We start from the raw sequence: 25,892 nt of genomic DNA on the forward strand, positions 1-25,892 counted from the left end.
TTTGAGCTCCACTGGGAGATGCAGCCAGCAACTGTAATTTGGTGCATTTGTAGGAGCCATGTCATCTGTTAGTTTTTTTCCTACTTAACATTCATTCTTGTGCAGTTCTTTTTTAAATTTTTTTATTGTCAGGCCAGATGGAGGCCAGTGTTTGCAATAAATTTCCCAGGCAGTCAGCAGATAGCAGGCAGTTAATAAAAATAACTTAAAACAAAACAATCCGTTACCCTCCTCTCCCTGCCCCCAAGTTCCCAAACAGGAATGGAAAAATTCTTCAGACTATATAAAGACTAGAGAAAGGGCCAGAGATAATTCTTGGAGTTCTTCCACATACTTGAGAGTTTTGGTCTGCCGTGTGGCACCTTGGGAGCTGGCGACCCTCGGCATTGTAACAAGGAAAGAATGGATTTGTAAATAGAAAAGAAAAAAAATCCCTTAAGTAAGAGAAGAGTGCTGCCCAAAAAAGGGGAAGTCTTTTTGGGAGGTGATGTCATCTTTCATGTGCCTGTGTTTAGTGGTGAATGAGTGTTTTCTTTGTGAATACAGGCATTTCTGAACAAAATTCCTATGAAGTGCTTGTTTTAAATATCTGCATCAGAAAATCAATGCAGATTTGTTATATTTCAGAGCGCTCTGCACCCACCCAATCTGAATTACCTTTATGTAAAACAGAGTAAGCAAATACTCATTATTCATTATCCATGGCGGTAACATAACACAGATGAGTTCTCACCATGTGTCCATGTGGGGAAATGCAAAATGAGTCCTTGGGTTCATTTTTCTGTTGTCTCTTCCTCTGTGCTTAACATTCTCCTGCTCTAAACTCTTCTGTTGTTAATCACATCGTGGTTAAATATGTGGCTTTTTTTCTACGAATGGGGTATTTGGGAGCATGGGACCAAAGAGTTGTTGTGGTTTCCCAACCAGTTTTTGTAGGGGACTTGTCTGTGATGAAAGATTAACAGTCTGTGCCCGTGTGTTCCTTATGTAATTATGTCGAGGTTCAGGATTTTGTAAGAGCACAGTTTCACTGGATTTTCTTTTTTTTTAAGGAATGTGCTGTATTTTAGCAATGCAAAGTACAGGAGGAAAGAAAGAGGAACAACCCCCATTCCTTGAATATGGATGTTTTTCTGACAGTTTAGGGAAATAAGAATGCTGAGGTCCTGCTACAGTGAGAATTGAGGGGTGTGGAACCATTTGATTGATGGGAATAGAGAGGTAGATGGGAAATTTGCTAAGGAGAGGAGCAGAGCTATGGTGTGGACCTTCAGCTGGAATTCTTTTGTCATCATCACAGCATCTGATTTGGAGCTTTGTGGCCATGTGGCTGCAGATGTTGTGGTCCAGGAATGAGCCCTGAAGGTGAATTTAGTCTTGAGGCACCAAAAATCAACTTCTGATTTCTGCCCAAGTGCCAGGCAGTGCCCTGTGCTTTTAATCACAGAGTAAGTGATGGCAAAACAATCACCCTTGAGCTGCTGGTCTTTGTCACTTTTTCAATTATTGTCATTTTTTAGGCTGATAATATTTTTGGAAGAGAATAGTTGATGCTCTCCATAATGTGCTGCAACGTAAGAAAATGAAAATACAGATGTGACTTTTGTAAATGAACCTGTTAAGGAGAGAGAATGTCAAGGCTGAGGGTCTGACTGGTGTGTAAGTGATGGGCAACCCATCATTTGATAAATTTTCTCAAGAAGTTTGTGGTTGTGCAGAACAACACCAGGCAGTTCCAGATGTTTAGTAAGGAGCGATTCAGGATTTTTCCTATGTGCTTTGAGCTCTCTGGATTACAGAATTGAATATTCCTGTCCACTTAAAGTCAAGATTTGGTCCTGAAAATGCACACATAGTTAAAATTTATTTATCTGTCTCCAGTTTCTTCTCACTGACCCTAAACAAATCACTTTATCTCGTATTTATAGTCAAGATCCCTATGCTCACTGTAGAGAAATCTGCAAAATAGCTGGAAAGTTGACATCTATTTTAAGGTGGGCGAATATTACCTTTTATGAGTGCCAAGCATTGAAAGTTATTTTGAAATCAATGAAATTCCGAGTGTTTAGCTCAGTCTGACTTCTGGTGTCTGTTTTCACAGCTACAGTAAGGTGGGGATAATGTCAGTCTGTGGGAAATCCAGAAAAACACTGGGCTCTTAATACAAGCAGACAACATTTCTGATAGAAATCATGAGGTCAACAAAAGACCCAAGAAATATAAACTTGACTTTTCGGGGACTAAAGTGGAAACAGATGTTCACAACAGCGAGTTAACAAGAAGAGAGACTTGGGAAAAAAAAAAAAATGATTTCTCATTCTATTTTATTTATTTATTTAAGGTAAATCGGGCACTTAAAGGTAAAACCATTGACTTCGGTAGGCAGCACGAATCTGTTAATCTATTCCCTGTCAATGTGAGATTCTCCCTGGTTTGCCAGGGATATTCCCGATTTCCCCTCTCGTTCCCTGCCATCCATCCCCAAACCTCGGCCACGTGCGGGTTTTTAGGGCTGCCAAGCCTTTGTGGGGGAGGAGCGAAACATCTGCCAAGATGAGGCGAAACACATGGAACAGCGAAATCCCAGCCTTTGTCAGCTGAATTGGGTGTTAAACACAGCCCTGCCAGGCTGTGGGAATCCGCCGGGAATTGGGAATCCAGCAGGAATCAATGCTGATATCGGCGCTGCCTCAATTCTGGATTACCACGTCAAGAGAAGGCAAGCTTGCACGCAGGTTAAATCCAGCCAGCAACCAGGGATGCGGGGAAAAAACACCGCATTGTGGGAAAAGAAACGAGATCGAATGGAAATTCAAGCACCGCGTGGCTTTCTTGAGGAAATGGATTTGTTCTTTGTGATTGAGAAAGGCACAGTTGTTAATATTCTCTTTATTTGCCAACAGACGTGCCTTGCAGCGCCGTGTCTGTTACCAAGCTGTGACAGGCTGGCTGTTGTAAAGCGAGGTACTTTGCATAATTAGTGTGAAGACGTGAACAGATGAGCACTAATTCTTAGAAGTTAATGATTGTCAATTATCCCCCCCCCCCTTTTTTTTTTTGCCTGGATCTAGTCCAAGATTAGCGGAATATCAAGTACCTCAAGGTATAGTTCCTTAATTGGCCCAAGCACACTTTATTGCCAGATGTCACCCCAAAACGTGGCTTTGCCTTTTGACCTGCCTTCATCAGCAGTCACGTCAGCTTGCCGCTGTTTGAAAGCGTTGTTTTCTTTTTAATTCCTGGGCTGGAGGTTGTTTGGATCCATAAGCTGATCTGACCTGACACATGGCTTCAAGATCGTTAGTGCAGACAGAAAGGCAATGAGAAGGGTGAGACTGGCCCTTGCAGCACCGGGAGGTTTTATCCTGCCTTAAACGCACAGGGAAATCCCAGCTTCTGCTCAAAAGTGGTGCAAAAATTCCCATTTTTACCTATATCAACTTCTTACCCCCTTCAGAAATTGTCTCATGGGTGGATAAGTAACTTCCAGCTCTTGTCTTGCCCAAATCTCGTTGAAATAATTCTGGAGCTTCCTTAGAATCATGTTTCCAAATACACCTAATTTATTTTTTTTTCCAGCAGTAGGTCACTGCAGTTTTAGCTGTGGTTATGGAGACGGTGGATCCAGAGCCACAATTTCCAGGGAAGCATCCCAAGGCCCACAGGTTTATATGGAGGTTGTTGTTTCCGTTTGAATTTGTGCTGCTGGGGTAAAATGAAAAGGCGTAAAAAAAGTCAGTGCTTGTTTTGGAGATGGGAAAAGTCATGGATTTTTGTTCCCAGGACAGTCTCTTTTGTTTTTGTCAGATGACTGTTTAATGTGAAATCCAAGAAAATGCCTTTATTTTCCCCCCTCTGACTTTATCCACAGTTTTAGCCTGTATTGTTTAAAAGCATGTTGTAAGAATTCTAATTATTCTCTTCCCTATTTCTGAATGGCATCTTTCTTCAGGCACACAAGTCTTCTGTGTTTAGTGTCAGCCTTTGAATGTAATGATTTATCCACACTTGAAATGACGTTGAAAATTTTTTTGTAAAGGCGCTTTTTCAAAGAATTTTCTCATAGAAACCACTTCTTAAATAAAGCAAGGAAAAATATTCTGCTTAAGGTCTGTTTAATATTAAGAATGAAATAAATATCTTCATTGGACATAACATTGTGAAATAATGAACGTAAATTTATTCTATTCTTTTGTGTTTTATGTCAGGACACACAGCACTGACATCCAGATTTACCTGGCAGAAATGTTTCAGCGGCTTAATCTGAGATCTGTCGATATTTTTAAGGGCTGCACCAAAGTTATAATTTATTTGAGAAATAATAAAAGTAATTCTAGGAGAGTAAAATTCCTAACCTGAAAATTTAAAGAAGGAAAGGAATACCCAACCTGTGAGGACTCTCTTCCCCCAGTTCTTCTTCCCTTTTTCTACCCAGCACTTGAACTGATCAGAAAATGCTTTCCCAAAACTCAAGAAGACAAAAACCCCATTTATTTTGCTTTTCTCTGCTCTGGTGTTCTTGCACAGTCTCATACCACTACTTCTTTTAAATGATAAATGTGTTTTATTGGGTCGCTCTTTTGTGGAAGCCTTTGAAATGAAAATTTAAAGATCTTAGGAGTAGCTTACCTTGTTTGATATGGTAATATTTTTTAATAAATGGAAAAATCTTTCTTCCTGAGTACCCACACTTGTTCTTTGTCAAATTGAGTTCTAACCATTCTTCTATAAGTGATCAGTACAAGGAAGGTAGCAAAATCAAGGTGTGTATTCCTGCTGAGTTTATAATGCAGGAGAGGTTTATAAAATGTTACACAGCCCTTAAAACTCTGGTTTTGGCTGGAGAATTAAATTTGCCTTCAGAATTGACCATGAGTAGTAGCAGAGGGATTATTGCATCTTGTTTCTGAGGAGCTGAAGGAAATCTCTGTGTGTCCTCAGCATTTTTTGTGTTGACTGTTTCTTTCCTCACTTTCAGCAGGAACAGGAACATGTATCCTCTAATATGGAAAATGTTTTATTAAAAGTCACTCTGGGAGCTGCTTGCCGTGTCAGTGCAGAAGTCCTTGGACATGCTTTTTCTCCCAGTCCTTCCAATTTGTCCTTCAGATCCTCTCAGGAATCATGGAAACAATTCCTTTGCAGGCAGGTCAAGAAGCATTTTGAGAATGATTTCATTAAGGATAGCTTTGTACAAAAAGTTGTGTCCATGTTGAGGTTCCAGCAATACTGCAGCTGCTCCTCAATAACTGTGGGCTTGTGCAACTTGTGTTGCTGTTTCCATACCAACAAATGAAATAAGTTCACTTTGTGCCCACAGTGAAGAGTCTGGGGATATTTTTCTGCTCTCTATCTCGTGATATGGGAAGTATAAAAATATGAGCTCTGAATAGCTTGTAGTGAATCATCTGTCACCCAGCTGGTCTGGGCTCCTGTTTAATGATGGGATGAAAATTTTCCAGAATAAGATTCAAAACCTTCAATTTGTGTAGCTGTGAGATTCAGGTTTAGGTGAGGTTTGAAAGAATGAATAATTAGTAGTTGCTTAAATGTGCAGGATAAAGTTCAGTGTGGTTTTCATGGATTTTCTGGCATCACCCACGTGGACAAACATCTGATAGTACCTGATGAAGTGTCTTTGCTGTCATCAGTGGCTTTAATTTCTGTTTCCATATCTAAGACTGGATCAAAATTTCCATCCATCCATCCATCCATCCATCCATCCATCCATCCATCCATCCATCCATCCATCCATCCATCCATCCATCCATCCAATATAATATAATATAAATTGAAATGTTTCAGGTAAGAAAAATAATTGAGGGATTCACAACTGAAACATGTGACCTAAAAAGTGGAAAAATAAATGCTGGAGACTGCAGTGACTTTGAGCTTCCCATGAAAGTGTTTCCAAATGAAATGTTGTCTGTCCTTTATCACTGATCTTTGAATTTCACTTAGATTCACCATAATGGAAACCTTTCATGTTCATTCTTTCAGAGAAAGTAGAGCACAATAATTGTAGTACTGCTGAAAAGACCTATTTGCTTTTTTACTTGGCTAAAGTAATGCTGAAAATAGAAATATTTGACCTTACTTTATTGTTTGTTTGAACTGCTCATACATTTAATTCTGTTTGAGTGTTTCTGTGAGAGACATTTGTTTCCTGGAGCTGAACAGCTCACAGTTCTATAAACAAGTGTATAAACAAGAAATCCCATTCAGTAATATCAACAGTGAAATTTCTTGTCTTTTATCTGTATTTAAACAAACTCACAGAATGTTGCCTGGAAGCACAAATTGTGTTGCTCTCTGTTGTAGCTAAAAGATGCATATTGGGCAACTGAATTAAAATTTATGTAATAAACTATTCACTTTGATTATAAAAAAATCTGGCTGTTGCAGATGGAATTTTTGCCTGGTTTAAAGATAAATATTGGACAGCTGAATTAAATTTATATAATAAACTATTCATTTTTATGGTAAAAAAATCTCAGCAAGACTTGGCATTGTTTCATTTCTCTTTGATGTTTGAATTTTGATGATCTTGGAGGTCTTTTCCAACCTTAATGATTCTCCTGATGGTACTGGAGGTACCAAAACTCTTTCCCAGATTCCTGTTGGGATGTAGGTGCTCCTGTGGTCCCTTCTGATGTTACTTTGGTTTTTGCTTCTCTGGTAGAAGAGGGAATTTCTGCTGGCCTGGTGGGAGCAAACCTGATCAGCAATTTTTGGCAGGTTGGAGATTAACAGAGCTTGTGGGTCTAAAAAATAGTTAAAAGTTCCTGTCTTCTCTCAGTGCTGTGGTCTTCATCTTTTAGTGGGCAAAAATAATCAGGAATGGTTTGATTTAAGGTCCAAGTCTCAAGAAGAAATCTCCAAATTGAAGTGTGTCCATTTATTTTCTGTAAGGAAGAAAGCAAAGCTGGGTCAGCTCTTCAGCCTCCCAGTTTGACATTTCACAACACTGATCTTGAGGACAAATTCTCTTTCTTTTGCAGCTGCAGCCGCCTCCGAAACATTCAGACCATCTTGACACAGAGCAGCAAATCTCAGCCTGATGGAATCCTCTGCATTTTAGGTTAGTGTTACATTTTTTGTTCTCATTATACTGATAAAGATACCACGAGTTTTAGAAAGAAGAAAATCATCTCCTTCCTGCTCCAGGCCCCAGCCTGGTTTCTCAAGGAATGAACAGCTGATTGTTACACTCTCTTCTCCCTAAACAGTTCTTCAACCTATTTACTAATTTTGGGCAAAGAATTTTAAAGAGTGGCCTGAGAAACCCAGGAAGCAGTTAGTAGTTAAATGTTGGCACATAAACAGCATGTGGTTTCAGTGCTTTATTTCTTCTGGGATTGGGAGAATAGGGCAGCAGGAAATAAAGGTGGATGTGTGTGCAAGTGTGCTGGAGGAAAATAACGGGTTTTGTACTGCTTGAATACCATTTCATTGACTCCTGTTTCACATTATATAATAAGTGTCAAGATTTTAAAGGAAAAATGCAGAACTTATGATTGAAAACTTTAGTCTTTAGAGAAAAGGACTGAGGACTGATTGTTTAAATAAAAGATTTCAGTTAAAGAGAAGAAGTCTGATGTAGCCCTAAAGAAGCTCTGTGTAAGAAGTGGTACCATAGTCTGTTTTTTCAGGAAACAGTTTTAGTTTTATTCTATTTTTTTAATGATGCAGCAAGAGAACTTAAAGCTCATTTACTGGACCACAAAGTAAAATTTATAAATATATATAACCTCATTCTCTTTTAGTCAGTGCTAACTGTACAGCATGACCCTTCCTACCCTACATTCTCTGGGGTAAGAGGTTAAGTCTCTGGCTAAGTAGTAACTGTACAGCCAGAAGCTCTGTGAGGTCACTGTGTCAGCCTTCCAGTGAAACTTAATCATATAGGATAAACTCCTTGGGTTTTGCCTTTGCTGCTAATTTAATTTCATAAAACATGTTGACTGATGACACTGCAGTATTTCTTAATTACTCTTAACTCTGAGACTGTAGAAAGTCCCAGGTAAAGAACAGTCACTGAAAACATGGCCCAGCTTTAAGGAAAGCAAAGGAATTGCTTTGTGTAATCCTCAGTGTCGCGTGGAGGATTTAATTCTAGTCATAAGAACATACCTCCTAATAAATAAGCACTTGTGGTATGGAAATATAGGTGGTGTGTTTTGTTGGGAGATTTGTGCTTTGCCCTGATCTCTCAGCACCCACAATGGGGCTCTTGTCTGCTCTGTCCTGGCTCCTGTAGCCTGCAGAATTTCTGGCATAACTTCCATTAAACAGGCATGTCACTGTTATAAATGCATTAAATCTGTCATCAAATACAAGCTTCAGATGACAAAAACCCATGTAGTTTTATGTCCTGAGTCCTCTTGACTTGTGTGGAAAGTGGATACTCACAACTATGTTTTTTTTACAGTCAGGGCATGTTCTGTTTCACTTGGCTGCTTTTAATGGTCTGGAGTTAATGCAGTTCCCTCACCTCAACTTGAGTTTCATACTGGGCTGTGAGATAAAACCAGTATAAACTTCCACAGCTTTGCTTCAAGTTCATTAATATTTGTACTGAAATTAAACCCAGCTTTGTGAGATCCCAGAGAGAGATGAGATCTGACCCGCTGTTGATACAAGTATTTAAATGTAGTTACAGCTGATTTTTTTTGAAGAATCCTGTAATCTGATTTTAAAGGGGTTGCATGGTAACATTCCTGCATTCTTTACTGGGGAAAAAAGGCCTCACAACTGACAGGAAAAAGGAATTTGGAGGTTGGTATGTCAAATATCTTTAAAAAGCTGTGAGTGATGTCTCAGCTGAGTGTGTTGCTGTTCAAACTGGTCTACTTAAATTATACTGTAAACTATTTTTTATGATAGTTATAGTGATAGTTTCTTGGCACCTTGCCTTTCACCAGAGATTTTCAGCTCATGGTTCAGTTGCTCTGATTTCTGAGGATGTGCATTCAGTGTGAGTAAGGTGTGTCTGTAACTGGAGTTGTAGCTGCTCTGATTGTGGATCAAACTGACCATTCAGTACAGCTGAATTTTTGCAGATATTGATATTTATTTTTTATTCTCTTCGAAGAGTGTGGGGATACTTTCAAGGCTGTTCCAGTAAATCTTTATTTTATCTTAATTCTGTTCTCATCTAATTCTTTAGATTATTTTTTCTCCATTCTATCCATCCTACACAGAGCTCTCCCTACTGGGTTTTTTCCCACATCCTAAGAACATTTAGTACATTGCACTGATTGTTCATCCCATTCCCTTTCCAAACAGAGCCCATTTTAAGGATTATTTTGCCAGCAGTTCTAGAACTGTGTGTTGGTTTTGGGCCAATATCTAAAGGTGATGTGTCCATTCCCTCCAGCCTCACCCTGGTGCTCCCTGCCTGCTGTCCCCACGTGTGTTTTACATCACTGCTGGTGCCGTTTGGTATCTTGCACCCACTTTATCTTAGCCAGCAGACAGATTTTCCCCCCGGATTTGGCCAGAATGTTTTCTGCCAATTTAGCAAACTGAATGGGGAGCAGGAGCGGCTCCTCGGGGCTCGGACTGACTCATTGTGTGCCCGCACCCCGGCGAGGAGCTGGGAACAGGCGGGGGAGTTTCCAAACTCCCAGCTCAGCTGGAGACAGGCGTCGGGGTTTCCTAATTAATGGCCTTGCCCATTGTTCTGGGGAGGACTCCTGATACGCTCTCGGGGGTATCTTATCTTGGTCATTGTTTCATTTCCTGTTTGTTTTCTGCTAGCTATATCTGTTCCTTTAACTCCATATGTTTCTGTAGAATAACAGTAGAGCCTCTGTGTGAAAGCTCCTGTCTGGATAGGATACTTGAAAGATTCAAGTAAATCACTAATCCCAAATATGCTGCAGAATTCATGGTTTTGTGTTAAACAAATGCCTTTCCTGCGTGTTTGTCAGTGCTTTGCAAGCAATAAATTCATCTGTGTACTCTAAGAGTTAAATCTGTCAGCTGTCCCCCTTTAACATCTTTTTGTTTTCTGTTCCCCTCCTTCTGTCATTAACTGAAAAAGCAGAGGTTTTGGCTTGGAAGATCTTCCCTGCTTGAAGCTGCTGTACCCAGATAAAAACTCAAACTCTTCAATTGATGGTGATATCATAGCTGTTTTTTTTTTTTTTTTTAAATGAGGGCGATTTCTCATTTTTCTTCTGTTCTTCCAGAAATCAGAGTCACAGGATCATAGAATGGTTTAGATTGGAAGGGACCTTAAAGATCATATGGTTCCAAATCTGTGCCATGAGCAGGGACGTCTCCCAGTATCCCAGATTGCTCCAAACCCCGTCCAGCCTGGCTTTGGACACTTCCAGGGGCAGCCACAGCTTCTCTGGGAATACCCTGTGCCAGCCCTTCCCCACCCACAGGGAACAACTCCTTCCCAATATCCCATCTATTCCTGCCCTATGGCAGTTCAAAGCCATTCCCCCTTGTGCTGTCACTCCATGCCCTTCTCCCAAGTCCCTCTCCAGCTCTCTTGGAGCCCCTTTAGGCCCTGGAAGGGGCTCTGAGATCTTTCTGGAGCCTTCTCTTGCCCAGGCTGAACGCCTCCATCTCTCTCACCCTGTCTGTGCCAGATTATTGTTCCTCTGAGGCTTCAGAAGATGCTTCAGTTACGCAGGTAATCATGAAACAGATTATCTTCAGGATATTGTGTGTGCTCACTTCCCAAGGCTGCAGCTGATTCCAAGGAGACTGATTACATTTAAATGGAGTTCCCTAAAACAATGGGACAGTTTCTTCCTGAAAGAAGGGAGTCTCCACTTGTTTGTAACTAAAATCCCACCTAGACAGGAGGGCTTTGGCAGCAATATTTGTATGTTGAGTCCCATTGAATTCTGGATTACATTGGTGTGCCGGCTTTCATGGGGCTGAAAATGTAAATAGAATAGAGGGGTGGATATGAATGGGAGTTCAGAAGCAGCTGGAGAATAGGGATTCAAAGATGATGGCAGGAAAAATTTTTTGAGGGCTGAGAAAGCTGTGACAGATGTGAAACAGTTTTCCACCAAATATCAGATACCTTGGAATACATGTGAGCTTCCCAAAGTTACTGAGCAAACAAAGAGTTTATTAAGATACTGGATTCAGTAGCTGGATGCAGACACATCATCTGGTTTGCACTTTAAAGCTGAAGCATCACATGAAAAAGGAGCATAAATAGGAGAACCTGAGGTTTGTTCTGATTTTTGCCAATTTCAGGTGACTCTTGACTGGTGTGGTTTCCAATTCAAGTCCCGAAACTCAGATGTTCAGGCCCTGTTATTACATTATCAACGTTCTGATCTCTCCTTTAGCAGTGGTAACAAATCCTAATTTGTTGGTAGCTGTTCCACTGAATCCTAATATGACTTAGTAGGAAAACTTGCCATTAGAGAAATTTCTTGGCAGTAAAAACTGGTGACTTCTGTGAAATGTGGCTGGCAAGGATGCTTATTTATGTGCAGCTGTACTTGTTTGAGAAAACTGGATTTATTATATTAGAATTATGACCGTGACTGTCATCCAGAGAGATGAAGATTGATGAAAATAGTTTCTAAATCTGTGACCTCATTCCTTTCTTGTATTTATCTTCTGTCTCTCCATGCTCCAGATCTTCAGTTGTTTTCATTGAATTTTCCCAAGGACCAGGAAAGGTTTCCTTGGAAGCTCTTTGTGCCCTGTGTGTTTTGTCAGAACTTCTTTTCACAATTTGTCAGAAGTCTGCAGTGGCTCTCTGGTGACTCAGGGATTGCTCTATAACACTGATAAGATAATGTTTAATCATGTATTCTAAAGCAGGAGATTTGGGTCACGGGATTAGTTTGTTATGAAGCTTCAATCAAGAACATATTAATTAGAATGCATCCTGCATCCAGACAGATGTTTGAATTACTAGAAAAAAGTGAATTTTGGATGCAGACCACTGCAGAAAACAAGACATTTAAATATTTTAAGGAATACTCATGGATTTAGGTTGAAAGGGAGATGTCAGCATGTGGCAGTGATACTGAAAAAACTCCTTTTTCCCTACCCTGTTCTTTCAGTGTGTTCAGTTGAGGAGCTGAGTTCATACTCCTGCTTTAAAGTTTAATAAATTAAAAGTTTAATAAATTAAATTAAAGTTTAATAAATTGGGGAAGAAAATAAACTTTTCAGGTGTGCAGTGGTAGGACACACAGTAATTCTCCTGTGGTTTTGCTTTTGCAGGGATAGACAGTCGATACAATGAAGGGTGCAGGGAACTGGCAAATTATCTGCTCTTTGGTTTGTACAACCAGAACAACAACGACTTTGAAAGGACAGGCTTTCCTGAGGAAGTTCTGGATGGTGAGTAATGTTCTCAACATTTTTACTTGTTCTGGACAGAAGATGAGCAGAAAAAGGGACTTAAAAAAAGAAAATAAAGGTCTTTAAGTCTCAAGTTGTCTGTATATGCCTGAAAATACCTTCTTAGAAACACCGCTGAAGGACTAATTCTTAAATAAAATAAATATTAATAAAAATATTAAAAAATTTGTATTTTTTAATACAAAAATAGATATTTCATGTGTTTTGTGCTCCACAGTTTATCTCAAATGTTGTAAACTTACACAATTATAGCCCATTAGTTCAGTCAATGTATGTACATGTTATTAATCATTGTGTGATCACACCTCTGCACTTGTAAAGTACTTGAGCTCTTTTTTTACTTCACCACATTAACTCACCTTTGTCATACTTGGAATATGGCCAATCCCTGTGATCACACCTTATTATTCCCTTATTTGCATGAAACTTTTGGATATCTCCCCCTTGGGCTGTGGTGCTGATAGTTTTTAGTTGAAGCTACTCTGATGTAATGTCAGGCAAGAGCAGCTGGAGTTTAGAGGTCTGAAAGTGCTCTGGGAAGACTCACCCTGACCCTCTTGGCTGCACAAAGGACAGGCTGATGCAAGTTCTGTGCAAGACTTGGGAATAACCCCCCCAGTTGTCTGGAACAAGTCCTCTTGTACTTGGAACTGTCTGTGGCTGCCAACTGTTTCTTCTGCTTGTTTAAAAGAAATCAGGAATTGCTGAGTGATTTTCTTTTTTAATGAGGTGCATGATAGAAAAAATGTTTTCTGTTCAGTTTCTCTTGTGTGTGGAGTCCTGATGCTGGAATATTTGTTCTGCTTCTTGCAGATATAATCATATTAATAAAACCTGACAGTGTTCATCTGTACTGCAACCCTGTGAATTACAGTCATCTTTTGCCCTATGTGGCACACTGGAGGAACTTGCATTTCCACTGTCTGACTGAAAATGAGGTAAGTGAAAAATGAATGCAGACAAGATTTGCTAATGAACTTGTTAATGAACTGATCCTTAAAGTGAAACTTTTAAAAACATTCTTTCCAGAAGCCTTTTTTCTCTTTCCCCCTCAGCAGGGGAGTGATATGTGTGTATATCTGGGTATTAATCATTTACTAAAGTGTGCAAGAAGAATATGTTGTCAATACTTTTATTTGTTGGAGCGTGAAGACAAATTGCTCCTCTCTCCCACTAATTGCTGTTTTTTTGACCTGAGTCAGTGATCTTTTAATGAGGAAAAATGTGGGTTGTGAAAAATGCAAAATGTGAATCGAGTATCACAGTCAGCGCTGAGATTTCCCACATCAGCCTTGTTTGCTGCCAAAGCAATGTCTGCACTGATTGCCAGTAGTTTTTGAATGTTAGAAAAGATGGGCTTAGTAAGTCCTTTAAAATGAAGAAGCTTCATTATGTATTTTCATTTTAACTGTTAAAATGTTCCTTCTGTCGAGAACTGTTAACCTCACTTCCACTACATCCCATGACTGATGTGAGTTTCATCTTGAACTTAAAAGTCAAAGTATTCTAGAAAAAAGTCCATTTATTCCTGTGAAGTATTTTTAGAGGAGTAAAAAATGAAAATACTCTTTATCTGGGTGTAGAATAAGGACCTTTTCATTCCAGTGGAGACTGGAAATGCTTCTTCCTACACTGAGTTCTGTGTAGTTCCTTTTCTAAGTTAGAATTATACTGAATTCTGCAGGGAGTGGGTTTGGAGCCTGTGATGGTGAGTGAAGCCAGTGGAAAACTTAATGGGAGAGTCAGGGAGAGAAACCTTTTTTGGTCCCTTGAGTTTCCAGCTTGGAAGTGATGGGGCTTATAATAGACTGATTGTGTTTTTATATGTCTGGTTGATATCTTAGATCACAGAATTAGGAAATAATTCAGATTACAAGGGACCTCTGGAGATCATCTTGTCCAACCTCCTGCTTCAGTGGTGAGATCAGATCAGGTTACTCAAGGTCTTTTTGCAGCTGGGTGTTGAAAGCATCCAAGGATGATGACTGCAGAACCTCTGCTGGCTGTCTGCTCCATTTTCCCACTGTTCTCCTAGTGAAAAAGTGTTTCCTTTTGACAAACCCAAACTTGTCTCATTTTAAATCATGACTTTTGTTTTTGCCACTGTGGAGAGCCTGACTTCACCATCTCAGTAACATTTTGGTGGGTTTAAGGTGCAGATACTGAGCAAGCCTGGATCTCCCTTTCTGGGACAAATGCTGCATCCCACTGATTGTGGTGGCCCTCCACTGATCTTGCTCCAGTTTATAAATACTTTGTCCCTGGATCCCAAAACTTGTTGTGGATACAGTTCCAGGAGTGCAACAGAGAGGGATAATTCTTGTTAGGATAGAACAGCTGAGCTCCAGGTTAAAACATGCCACAGCTAAACCTGAAGCCTGGCTTCACAAGGCTTTTCTGTTGCCAAAATCCCTGCTGAAAGGGCAAATCTGATGCTGGGAGAACACGTGCACTTTGGAATCAGGAAGAGAGAAGTTCTTACCACACTTTTGCCAGTGGAAGTGCAATCTCAGCTATTGAATTTTAAGCTTCATCTGCTTATGGGCTTTGATATGATTTATCGTGGTAAGCAGGAAACTTAATCGTACAGCGTTGGCTTGAAATAATGATGTAATTGGCATGGTAAACCTTGTTCTTTGTGGAAATGAGGGGAAAGGTTTGATTTTGGAAGCTGAAAATACTGTTCTCCTTCATTGCTGTTTGGTATGAGTGAACTGAGCACTTCCGGTCAGGTTCCCAATGTATAAGAATTGCCAGTTTCCTATATTACTGCTGAAAGACAAACAAAAGCTTGCTGTGTCAGGCTTTAAGTGCATCCTGTTTACAGGAGAATTGCCTGCAGTGGCTTTTAAGCACTTACTTTAGTGATAGAAATAACTTCATAAAAACGAAACCAAAAAAGCGCAGGAATTTTAGAAATAAATATAGTAGTGCTGTACCTGGCTTTGGAAAAACATAGAACTTCTCCTTCCTTTTTTCCTTCCTACTTGCTTTAAGTAGACCACAGGCATTTAAGAGTATATCCTAGTTATTGGGGAAAAAAATCCTGTATTACTAAAAAAATAATGCCCATGTTCAAAGTGGCCAAATGGGACAAAATAGTGGAATTCACTGTAGTAAATTTTGGGGTGTCACGGTTGAATTGACTGTATTTATTCCGGCAACAGCAGATTGTGAGCAAGCCTTTAGCACCATGCCAAAACCCAAGTTCCTATTCCAATAACATTTTTAAGTCCTGAGAAACTGGCAGTTGTTTTGGGCTTGGCTTTGAGCTGCAACTTTGATCTGGCTTCCTGGGATTGGAGAACGAACACATCATGGAGGAGCTGGGGCTGCATCTCAAATTCAGGCTTGACTTAAAAGAACTTGTTCTCAAAATAAATGTATTGGGTGTACCCTGAAGCTCACAAAAAGTTCATAATCATGTCATTTGCCTTGATAAGAAGCTCAGAGTGCTGTGAATAAAAATGAAATAAAATAAAATAGGCAAAACACCTCTGTCTTCTGATCTTGCTCCAGAAAAGAAGTGGCTCTTGAAGAAGCCAGCAGGGCTAGACCTGTTGGTTCCAGACTTGCTGCTAAACTCCTTTTCAGGTCAAAGTCAGTGTGTTTTCAGGTTTGTGTTCTGTTATAAAAATGACTTTAGTGTGATTTGTCTCTTCAGTCTGGTTTTTATAATTTTCTGTGTAAGGATATTTGCTCTTCGTTCTACTGTAGTCTTCAGACAGTGTCACATGAGGGGTTTTTCCTCTTCTTGCCTCCTCCTTTTCCTGCAGTTCACCTCCCCCTCAGATTAAAACAGGTTCTCATTGCCTAATCCGTGACCTGGGGCTTATTCTGACATTGATTTTCCTTGCTCAGTGTTGTTTAGCTGGTAATACAATATCTTATTTTAAAGTTTTTTCCCTCAGTGGCACGCTTTTCGTGGCACATCAGTTGGTATCATCAAAATTACTTCCATCTTTCAAATCTAGATGTTGAAAGACTTCACTGAAAGCTGAAAATAAAGTCTATAATTATGCCTTCGTATGTCATGATTAAAAACTTTGCTTGGCTTGAGTATATCCCTGCCATGATAGGATTTCTAAAATACAGAAAGAGGTGCTTGAGCTTCTGGAGGCTGTAGGTGATATTTTAGTGCTTTACATGCTGCATCTTCTCTTTCCTACCAATCAAATTAGGGCATGCCTAATCCAGTTTGATTTTAAATGCCTTCTTCTAGTATGAAGATGAAGAAGCTGCAGAGGAATTCAAGATTTCCAGCTTTGTGGACATGGTCCGGGATTGCAGCCGCATCGGGATCCCCTACAGCTGCCAAGGTAGGGTGGGTTATGCTCAGGGTGGAAGTGTTTTGCACCCTGCAGCTTCAGGGAATGAAGATTTCCTTGCCTTAGGAGAGAAATAAGGATTAGTAAGTCATTAGTTTCCTTTTAGCCTCTTTTTCCTTAAGAGTTGAATTTCTTTCTGAGAACTGGAAGTTGTCAGAGTTCATTTGGGGAGTGAATGCCCCCAGCGTGAGGCAGAGAAATGATTTGCATTCAGAGCAGTGTCTTGAGCTGCTACAGAAGTTTTCTGTTCCCATGGGAGCTCCAGATAAATCCTTCTTTATGGAAGGGAGGAATAAACATTCCTTTATGCAAGTTTCCTTTTTTAGAACTAAAAAAACCTGCCCTGCACGGCTTCCTGTTGGGATCTGGAGCCAGCCTTGAGCCTCAGCAATGTAATCTTGCATTCTTTTTTTATTCCTAATGCTTTATTGCTTCCCTTAGGGAAGGGTGATATGCTCTGACTGCCTGGAAAGTCATTAGTGGAAGTGCCAGGAGGAAGAGTTTTCTTCTCCCCCAACTTGAAATTCTGATTAAATGGGGATGATGGAAGAAGTTCCTCCCTGTGAGGGTGGGGAGGCCCTGGCACAGGGTGCCCAGAGAAGCTGTGGCTGCCCCTGGATCCCTGGAAGTGTCCAAGGCCAGGTTGGATAGGGCTTGGAAGAACCTGTGATTGTGGAAGGTGTCCCCTAACCATGACAGGGGCTGGAGTGGGATGAACTTTAATGTCTTTTCCCATCCAAACCATTCTGGGATTCTGTGATGCTGACAGTATTTACTTCAGACCAAGTATTTGAGGAACTGGTGTAAACAAAACTCCCTATTTATTATCTTGAATTTTAATTGCTAATCAGCTTATAATGAAGTTTGCAAGGACGTGTGAAATATCCAGAGAAAAAGGGACAAAATTTAGGGTTTAGAGGAGCTTCTGCACAAAATTATTTTTCACTTAAATCTTTTCAATTGTACAAAGATGTGATAATTGAGACCCTCTGTGAATCCCAAGAACTCAGGGAGAGCTGGAGTGCCAGGATTTCTGAGGGAATGTTGCTATGTTTGCTTTGCAGGCCACCTGCAGATATTTGACATGTTCATCGTGGAGAAGTGGCCGATCGTCCAGGCCTTCGCGCTTGAGGGGATCGGGGGCGACGGCTTCTTCACCATGAAATATGAAGTGAGTGCTTCCTTTTGTCATTTCCTTTCTGAAGCAGGAGTTACTCATGGAATTATTTTGTTTGGAAAGCACTTTTTGAGATGATCTAGTCCTGACTCACTGCTCAAGTGAGCTGCTAAATTGGATGAAGTTTTTTGGGATCTTGTAAAACTGATAGGATAGAGACCCTGTGGTGTTGCTGAGATTCTGTTGTGGGATACACAGCACTTTTTCCTGGATAAACCATTACTTGGACATTCTCTCCAGGTCTCTGCTGTGATTTAGAACTTCTTTCCGTTCTCTCTAAAGCCACCTCTACCAATAACCAATTTTTTTACGCCTAGATGGATTCTTTTACCCTTAATTTTTTTTAGAAGGGTTTTAGATCTTCAAGTGCAGAGCAGAAATAGCTGATTAGTGACAAACACTGTGAGATGAGCTCTGAAAATAAGGAAAGATTATTTCTTGGATCACTGTTTTTGATTGAAGAGATACATCTCCTTCTCTCACTGACATTGTATGTTCATGGGTCATAATACAATGCTGAATAGGGCAACAGTCAGGATTTAATTGCTCCTATATTTAATAATGATTTGCTGTTTCACTCTGAGCAACTTATGTCATTGATTTGCCCATTTATTAATGCTCTGAACAACATTTTCAGATGACAGCTTTGCATTTCTGTGCTTGTTTAAAGCTTCTTTGATTTCATTTTTTTGAACCTCTGCCACAGCAATGCAGATGTTCCATTTTTCTTATCACTTCTCCATTTTTACAGCCACAATGGGCTTTTGTCTGACTCCTGATAGCTGGAAAACCTCCAGAGAATTAATGGTGCCGTTGTTAAAGTCTCATCATATCTAGAATTGTACATGCTTGCTCAGAAATAGGCTCTGTGAGTTCCTATTCTTTTCTGAGCACCCTTGTTTTCCCACTGGTTCCTTTCTTCAGGGCTTTTTTCATTCCATCACTGGTACTGTAACACCTTGTAGTGTGAAGCTGCCCAAACCATTAAACACAGAGTCAATCGCCCTTCTTGATGTCTGAAATGAGTCAGTGAAAATTTGACTGGCAATTCAGGAGCTGTTTGGGTCTTCGGTTGCCCTTTAATTACCCCAGTTCTTTTCACAAATCTGTAGAGGCTCTGAAAAAAATGTTCAGGCACGGTGGCACAGACAGAACCTCTCCTGTGTAATCCAGGGAGCTGATACTGTCTCCTGGCGCTCCTGAATGCTTAAAAAGGAGCAGGGAAAATTCTTGGACTCCTTTTTTAAGAGCAATCATATTGGTTCTGGCAGTCCAGCCAGCTCCAGCTGGAGTTCTTGCTTGCTTCCTCCTTCAAATCATGAGGGGATTTCAAATGGGAAGTGACATTCCTAACTTTTTAAGTGTTTGTTTGGTTCTGTCAGGCAGCTGCTCTGTGTCACTGATGGGGGAGGAGACCAGGCTGAAAGTGCATTTGGGATCACTGTAAATGATCTTTAAATTAATTCTTCTGCCTTTGTTAAAAGGGGAGTTTTTGGTGCATTTTTTAGCTCAGACTTTCCCTCTGAGATTTTCCCTCTGCTGTCTGTTCTCTTAGATTTGAGTGTGAACAAAGGATGGTAATTCATTATTTTTCCCAGTCTTTTAAAGGCAGTTGCTCTTATACTGGAGAAATCAAGAGTTGCTCAAGATGCTGTAATTTAGAAAATTTACTGTATTTATAGGAATGGAATAGAAGTCAGGTCTGGGAAATCATTATTAACATCCCTAATTACATGAGTACCTGGAATAACTGTAAAGCAGTGGGTTAAGAAAATTCCAGCCAGTATTGCTTTTTTAACTAAGTGGATGACGGGCAACCCTGTAAATGCAGAATCATTCAGATACAAGTGTCCCTTAAGAGTATATTTTTAAATAATATTCTCATATGCAACATCCTGCTACTTGGAAGAAAGTATTGCAAAGTTAAACTGTCTTGGCCTGAATTTACATCAGTTTAGAGCAAGTATTGGCTGATGCTCAGGATGAGTAACCCTGGAATCAACTCTTGGCTGTCTCAACTCAGAAAACTCATCTTTCCCTTTTGCCTGCACCAACTCATGCAGTTCTCTGCTATTAAATTTAAAAATTTTGTGAAATGATTTGTTTGGAGGCTGCAAAGAAGGCTTTGCACCGAGTTTAGACCCTCACTAGTCAGGTCTTTTGTAACAGAGTAAAAATATTTGAGAAATCAGAATTAAGGAGCACTGTTACGACAGGGCAGTGTTCCCCAGTGCTGTCTCAGATTAAACCTGAATTTGTGGCCTTCTTTGTGGTGTTTTTCACAGAAATGTGTTTAAAAATCTCTTTCAGTTAATGGATGTCAGTGCTGACTTGTGGAAGACCTATAGCAAAATGGATCCTGTGTCCTTGGAGGATTTACTCTTTGAGGTAATGCGGGTGAAATGTTTTGCCTCAGCTCCTGCTTGGTGTAACCACAGAGTAAAATTGTTTGGTTTTCATTAAGTTTATGGGCTGAATCTACAGGTTCTGCCTGCTGCTGCTTGCAGGGTCTCCTTCCATTCCTTAAATCTACCACAAACTGTGCAAAACACTAAAATAACTTGTCTTGGTTTCCTTGAATTTATTGCTTTGTCTGAAAATCTTCTAAAAGTTTTCCTTCATGTCATTAAACCATGTACAAAATACGTGAAACTGCTGTGGTTTTGTGTGTTAATCCTCCTTCTGCAGCAAGGAGGGTTAAAAAAAATCCCCTTTAACACACAACCATTCTTCCAGGACTAAAAAGCACTTTTCAGATGTTTTGTAGCTCCTTTAAGTGGGGAACAGTGCCACTCAGTGGCTGCCCTGATGCTTTGGGAAATACAAACAGCGGGAAGGGATTCTCACATGAATGCCGTGCTCTGATCTCAGTGCTAGAGCAGAAAGCATTGTAAGAATTAGTAGTATTTATAATTTATTAGTATTTATACCTTAATCGTATCTATATTTTATAATTATTGCTATATATTAATTTTTATCTATTTCTAGCTTGACAGCAATTTAATATGTATGAAATTCAGCAGTAATAATCCTTTATTAATAAAATATTGGTAGTTCACACCAATTTGGTTGTTCAATCAGCTGCTGTAATGAAAATTAAAATATCATAGAGTTTTTACAAGGCTCTCAGTCTAAGTAATCACTCTGTGATATTTCACTTCCCCTTTCTGTTTGGAAGTGAGATTAATGTTTGGGACTTGTTCTGCACTCTGAGCAGACCTATTAACCATAATTTAAATTTTCATCCTGAAAGTTGTCGTTAAATTGACTTCAATTTTCTGAAAAAAGTGAACATAAACCACACACCCACAAAAAGACACCCTGAAACCCAGCAGAACATCCTTATCTTCTAAAATATATTCATTTTCCTAAGCTTATTGTTTCATTGGGCTGTATTCCAGTGAAATGTCACCTTTGCCTTCATTTCTCTTGCCTAAGGAAGTAATGTCAAATATTTTCCTTCTAGGATTTAATGATTTTTGAGCACCAGTGGACCAACTTTTTTGCTAATTTTGACACTGAAATTCCCTTCATTCTGGAACTCTCAGAATCTCAGGCGGGGGAGGTAGGCTTGCTTCAGAAGTCCTTGAGAATCCTGCTGGTTATCCATGCAGAATAAATAATTATTCAGCATTCTTTTGGGCTTTTTTTCCCCTATCCCATCTCACTTTTCATGTTTGAGGAGTAAAAAACCACATGGTTTGGGTTTTTTAAAGTCACCACCCACCTGAAAAATCCATGGTATGACGGCTTAGGATTGCTCGGGTAATTCAGTCAAGTGTTTGCTCGCTGATAATTCAATTTATATCTGCACAGGAGATATTTGCAGGTAGATTAACTTGCCTTTGGATGGAATCTGGTATGTGCAGGGCTTAACAAGTTCAGTTTGCACATCTCAAACATAACTGAGGGAGTAGCACTGAGCATGGGAGAGAACAGCACAGGATTTCTGGGGGTGGCTGTTGCTTTTGAAGTGTTTTGTTGCTTTCTTGATGCATTTCAAAGCCTTTTGGTGCTTTTTTGATGCATTTTGTTGCTTCCTCTGGGATAGTAGATGTCCCTGCCCATGGAAGGGGGTTGGAACTAAATGAGCTTTAAGGTCCCTCCCAACCTAAACCATTCAATGATTTAATAATATGAGAGACTTAGTGGTGTTTGTGTTAGTTTGTGGAGGTTGGAAGTATTTTTGAGGGTTCAGGAGTTTTCTCTGAGAAGGATAATAATTCAGGTTTTATTAGTGGTAGGGTATTTCATACTTCTGTTGATGTACTTCTTAGTAATTTTTGTTTTCACTTCTTCACAGCCATTCAGAAGTTATTTCAGCCATGGCATGATCTCAAGCCATATAACAGATAACAGGTAATTATTCCTGTAATTATTCCATTATTCCCTCTGGTGTCATTACCACCTCAGTATTTTATTTCCATATGCCTGATGCTATAATGCTTAAAACTCTTATTTTGGTATCACCTCAGTATATCAAATCTCATACTGAAAAAAACCCTGTGCAAAGGCACTTGCTGGAAGGATAAGCTGAATTTTCAAAGGGTTTAAATGCTGTAGTTCTTATATATACCTTGAAATTTTGTGCATTATGGTTAGTTCCATCCCTGGGAAAGGTTGGATGGGGCTTGGAACAGCCTGGAATAGTGGAAGATGTCCCTGCCCATGGCAGGGGTTGGAGTGAGATGATCTTTAAGGTCCCTTCCAACCCAAACCATCCTGTGATTCTGTGAGAGAGTTTTAACCAAAAGTAATTGTTTAGCTGACAGTTCTGTTGCCAAATCCATGTTTTGCTGTTTAGAGCTAATCAAGGTTTGTTTAGCTACTTCAATCTCTGCACATTCTCCTGTGTTTGGAGTAAACCAGTGGAGTTCAATGTCCTTTATTGCTGGCAGCATCCTCTGGTGTTTGCATTGCAATAAAGAAAAGAAAATCCTTGACCTCTCCAGCTGAGTCTTGGGCACAAAGCCCGAACTAAACCCAAAATAGTTTTGTTTGTTTCCAACATGGTCATTTCAGGGTTTTTCAAGATGGTGAATTTTAAACTAAGCAGCTTTTCAAGGCAGTTTAAGATAAAAGAATCTCCTAAGAGCATTTGGGAATAACCTTGAGATAAGTTTATTGTATTTAAAAGAAATTATCTTTTTAATGCAAGTAGTTTTTTTCTTTAGAAATTGGTTGTTTCACTGTGAAGCTTTGTGGAGCTTTAGTAATTTTTTTCCTTTTAGTGAGAAATTCAGCAGTTGGTCCATCACACTTGAAAGCTTTGATTTCACTTGTTGGTTGTAAACTTCCTGCAAGTGTTTTGGTGGTGATTCCCTCTCTCCTCCTCAGCCCGAGCCGGCAGCCCTTTGTCCTGTTTGGCAGCCACTCCACGAAGGAAAACTTGAACTCTGGCAACTTTAATTTTCCATCTGAAGGACATCTGGTTCGAAACACTGGCCTTGGTGGAAGCACTGCCAAGCATATGGTAAGGCTTTGGGGAAGTTATCTGAGATTTTGGAGCATTGTGTATTCCTTTTCTCTTTGTATATTTTTCGTGCCTGTCTTCCATGAGTTAAAGACTTAATTTTTCTTAACATAAAGCACCTTAGCAATCCATCAGTTTAAGAAACAAATTTAATTTTTCTTGCTCTTTCCAAGTTAAACCATACTGGATTCTTAATCAGGGACTGCTGAATGAGTTAAATTAATTTATTCTCTGGAAAAAGACAACTTTTGCTGTAAATGGGTGGGGGAGAGGGAAATACCCTTTGTGAAGGTGTGTGTCCTGGCCACAAAGTGAAAGCCTTCTGTGACACACTTAACTGTGGCACACAGATTGTATTTTAATCACATTCACTTAGCCATTTCTTAAAAAAGAAACAAAAAGCCACTTTTTTTTTTTTGTTAACACCATTGTGTGGGATACATGTATTCAAATTCCAGCCTGTGCTCCGACACCTATTGATGAAACTCTGAAAAGCCTTTCCTAGTTGCAGGACTGTTCTGATGAAGTTGCAAAGATTAACTTGTTTCCATTTCCAAGTAAAAGCTGGGTTGTTAAACATTTGCTGAGCTCCGTGGCTCCTTGCACCGCGGCGCAGGGGCCGTGCCTGGGCTGGCGACCCCAGGGAATTGGGATCCTCTGGCTGGAGGGCCTGGGTGGCTCCAGAAGGCAACTGGCAGCGAAGGAGGAGAGAGGTAGAGTGTGGAGAGAGCTCCCTGCTGCCTCCAGGGGCTCTGGGAGTGGTGTGAGCCCTGAGCAGGTGGATGTGGCCATGCTGGAGTGAGCGCATGAGTGAGGCCATGAGTTCATGAGCTTGTCAGCATTTCATGTGCAGCTGCCTCAGGGATGGATGGACGTGGGGCTTCTGGGCACAAATCACGTGTCCAGAGCCTGAGAAAAGAGTGGTTTTGCATCTTGGTGAAATCTCATCCTCCATTTGCTGCTCTAACACTGTTTCTGTAAAAACACTTTCAGTTCTCTCTTTCCTTCCCTTGTTAACAATGAGATACCATTTGATACCTTTGCAAATGCAAGTACTGTGTTATTCTGATGTACTTGCTCCGTCTGTTGTCCTCAGATTCTGATGCTGTTCTTAAAAAGGTGGTTTATTTACAGGTACAGGTGATACTGTTTTAATAGGGTGTCATGAAAATAGTAAATAAGACCAAGTGCCAGCATAGTTATGGGAACCTGACACACTTTCCTCTTCATGAAAAGAGCAGTTGACATAGGAAATTGAAAACACAAGTCAGAGCTCATCTCCTTTCCAAAGTCTTTCAACCATTCAGGTCAAGTCAAAAGTGAAATAGACCTTTGAAAACGTAAGTTGCCTTTTCACAATCCAGTTCCGTCTGTGTTGTAAACTTCTGTAGTCTGTCAGTGCTTAGAAGACTTAAGGGGAACGTAGTTAATTGTTAATTATTGCACCAATTTGTTTTACTGATGTCTTTTTTATCTCATTAATACTGACTGCTAGGTAGTGCAGTGTGTATCTCCAAAGGGACCTCTGGCTTGTTCAAGGACCTATTTTTTTGGAGCCACTCACATTCCTTTCCTGGGTAAGTACATTAAATACACCAAGGCAGTTTTTACCTCTGATTCCATGAAAATTTGTAGCAAATTAAAAGCTTTGCTTCCTTTATAAGCATCAGGCCATGGAGTGGTAGATTCTGTAGCCAGTGCATGAAATCATAGCAGATTTTGTGGGTAAAATCTGTCTGATCTCAGTGTGCAGACCCTTTTTAAAGCATTAAACAAATATTTAAGTCCATGTTTCATATGGATTTATAAAAAAACCAGTCTCTAAAATATAGTAATTCAAACTGGTAACGGTCAAGTAACTGAGGATTTTAGAAGGATGAAGAAAATTCTTTCACTTCTGTCTTTTATCCTCAGTATAATGAGATACGGTAGCTGTAATCCCAAATAAAAATAATCCATGTAAAATTTTTAAAAAACATTTTTCTTATGTGTTTTAAATGGAAGAATCCATGGATAAAGTCAGTCCTTAGGGTTATCTTGAAAATGTACTGGGCTCAGAAAAGCTGAAGAGAGGATGGCTGGAGGATTGGAATTACAGCCTGTGTTTGCCCTAGTAGCATAAAATACTGGATAAATTCCATGTAAGGTGTGCAGCAGAAATGTTCTCACAGTACTTAAACCAAACCTTTTTTGTTTTTAATACAGGAAATGACAATGAGATGCACAAGCAAGCTGAGCAAGTGTAAGTTGGCAATTTTTTACATTATTCCTTAACTCTTCTCTCTTTCTACCTCGTGGCAGTAGGTGAAACCTGCTTTTAGTGGCTGTTGGCATTTGCAGAGACATTTTTATTGAGAATAATGTGCATGGGACAGAGTTTCAAAGGCAAAATGCTTGTGAGGAGTTTCAGTGGGTACATGAGGAGTAGTTAGTGTGACAGCAGCAGAGTAGGAAAGGAAATACTAGTAAATTTTGCTCAAATTGTAGTTAAAAAGAAGTGTTAACAGCTACTTGAATAACTTTTTTAGATCCTGCATGTAAAACCAAGGGAGAA

The 25,892-nt window shown here is 39.9% G+C and overlaps 1 protein-coding gene across 1 annotated transcript in view; it reads left to right on the top strand.

Moving 5' to 3' along the window:
- Positions 1–25,892, top strand: part of DNAAF9 (dynein axonemal assembly factor 9) — a 65,574-nt gene that overhangs the window by 2,256 nt on the left and 37,426 nt on the right. Inside the window, exons 2-12 of the mRNA XM_005517950.3 lie at positions 7,002–7,081; positions 12,220–12,339; positions 13,174–13,298; positions 16,583–16,679; positions 17,753–17,859; positions 20,176–20,253; positions 21,332–21,430; positions 22,169–22,224; positions 23,203–23,338; positions 24,834–24,915; positions 25,544–25,580. Coding sequence (XP_005518007.2) covers positions 7,002–7,081; positions 12,220–12,339; positions 13,174–13,298; positions 16,583–16,679; positions 17,753–17,859; positions 20,176–20,253; positions 21,332–21,430; positions 22,169–22,224; positions 23,203–23,338; positions 24,834–24,915; positions 25,544–25,580 — 1,017 coding nt within the window. The remainder of the gene's footprint in view (positions 1–7,001; positions 7,082–12,219; positions 12,340–13,173; positions 13,299–16,582; positions 16,680–17,752; positions 17,860–20,175; positions 20,254–21,331; positions 21,431–22,168; positions 22,225–23,202; positions 23,339–24,833; positions 24,916–25,543; positions 25,581–25,892) is intronic.

Source organism: Pseudopodoces humilis, chromosome 6 (genome assembly GCF_049639895.1).
Source record: "Pseudopodoces humilis isolate 2021_Gansu_Grassland_sample_001 chromosome 6, ASM4963989v1, whole genome shotgun sequence".
Classification (NCBI taxonomy): domain Eukaryota; kingdom Metazoa; phylum Chordata; class Aves; order Passeriformes; family Paridae; genus Pseudopodoces; species Pseudopodoces humilis.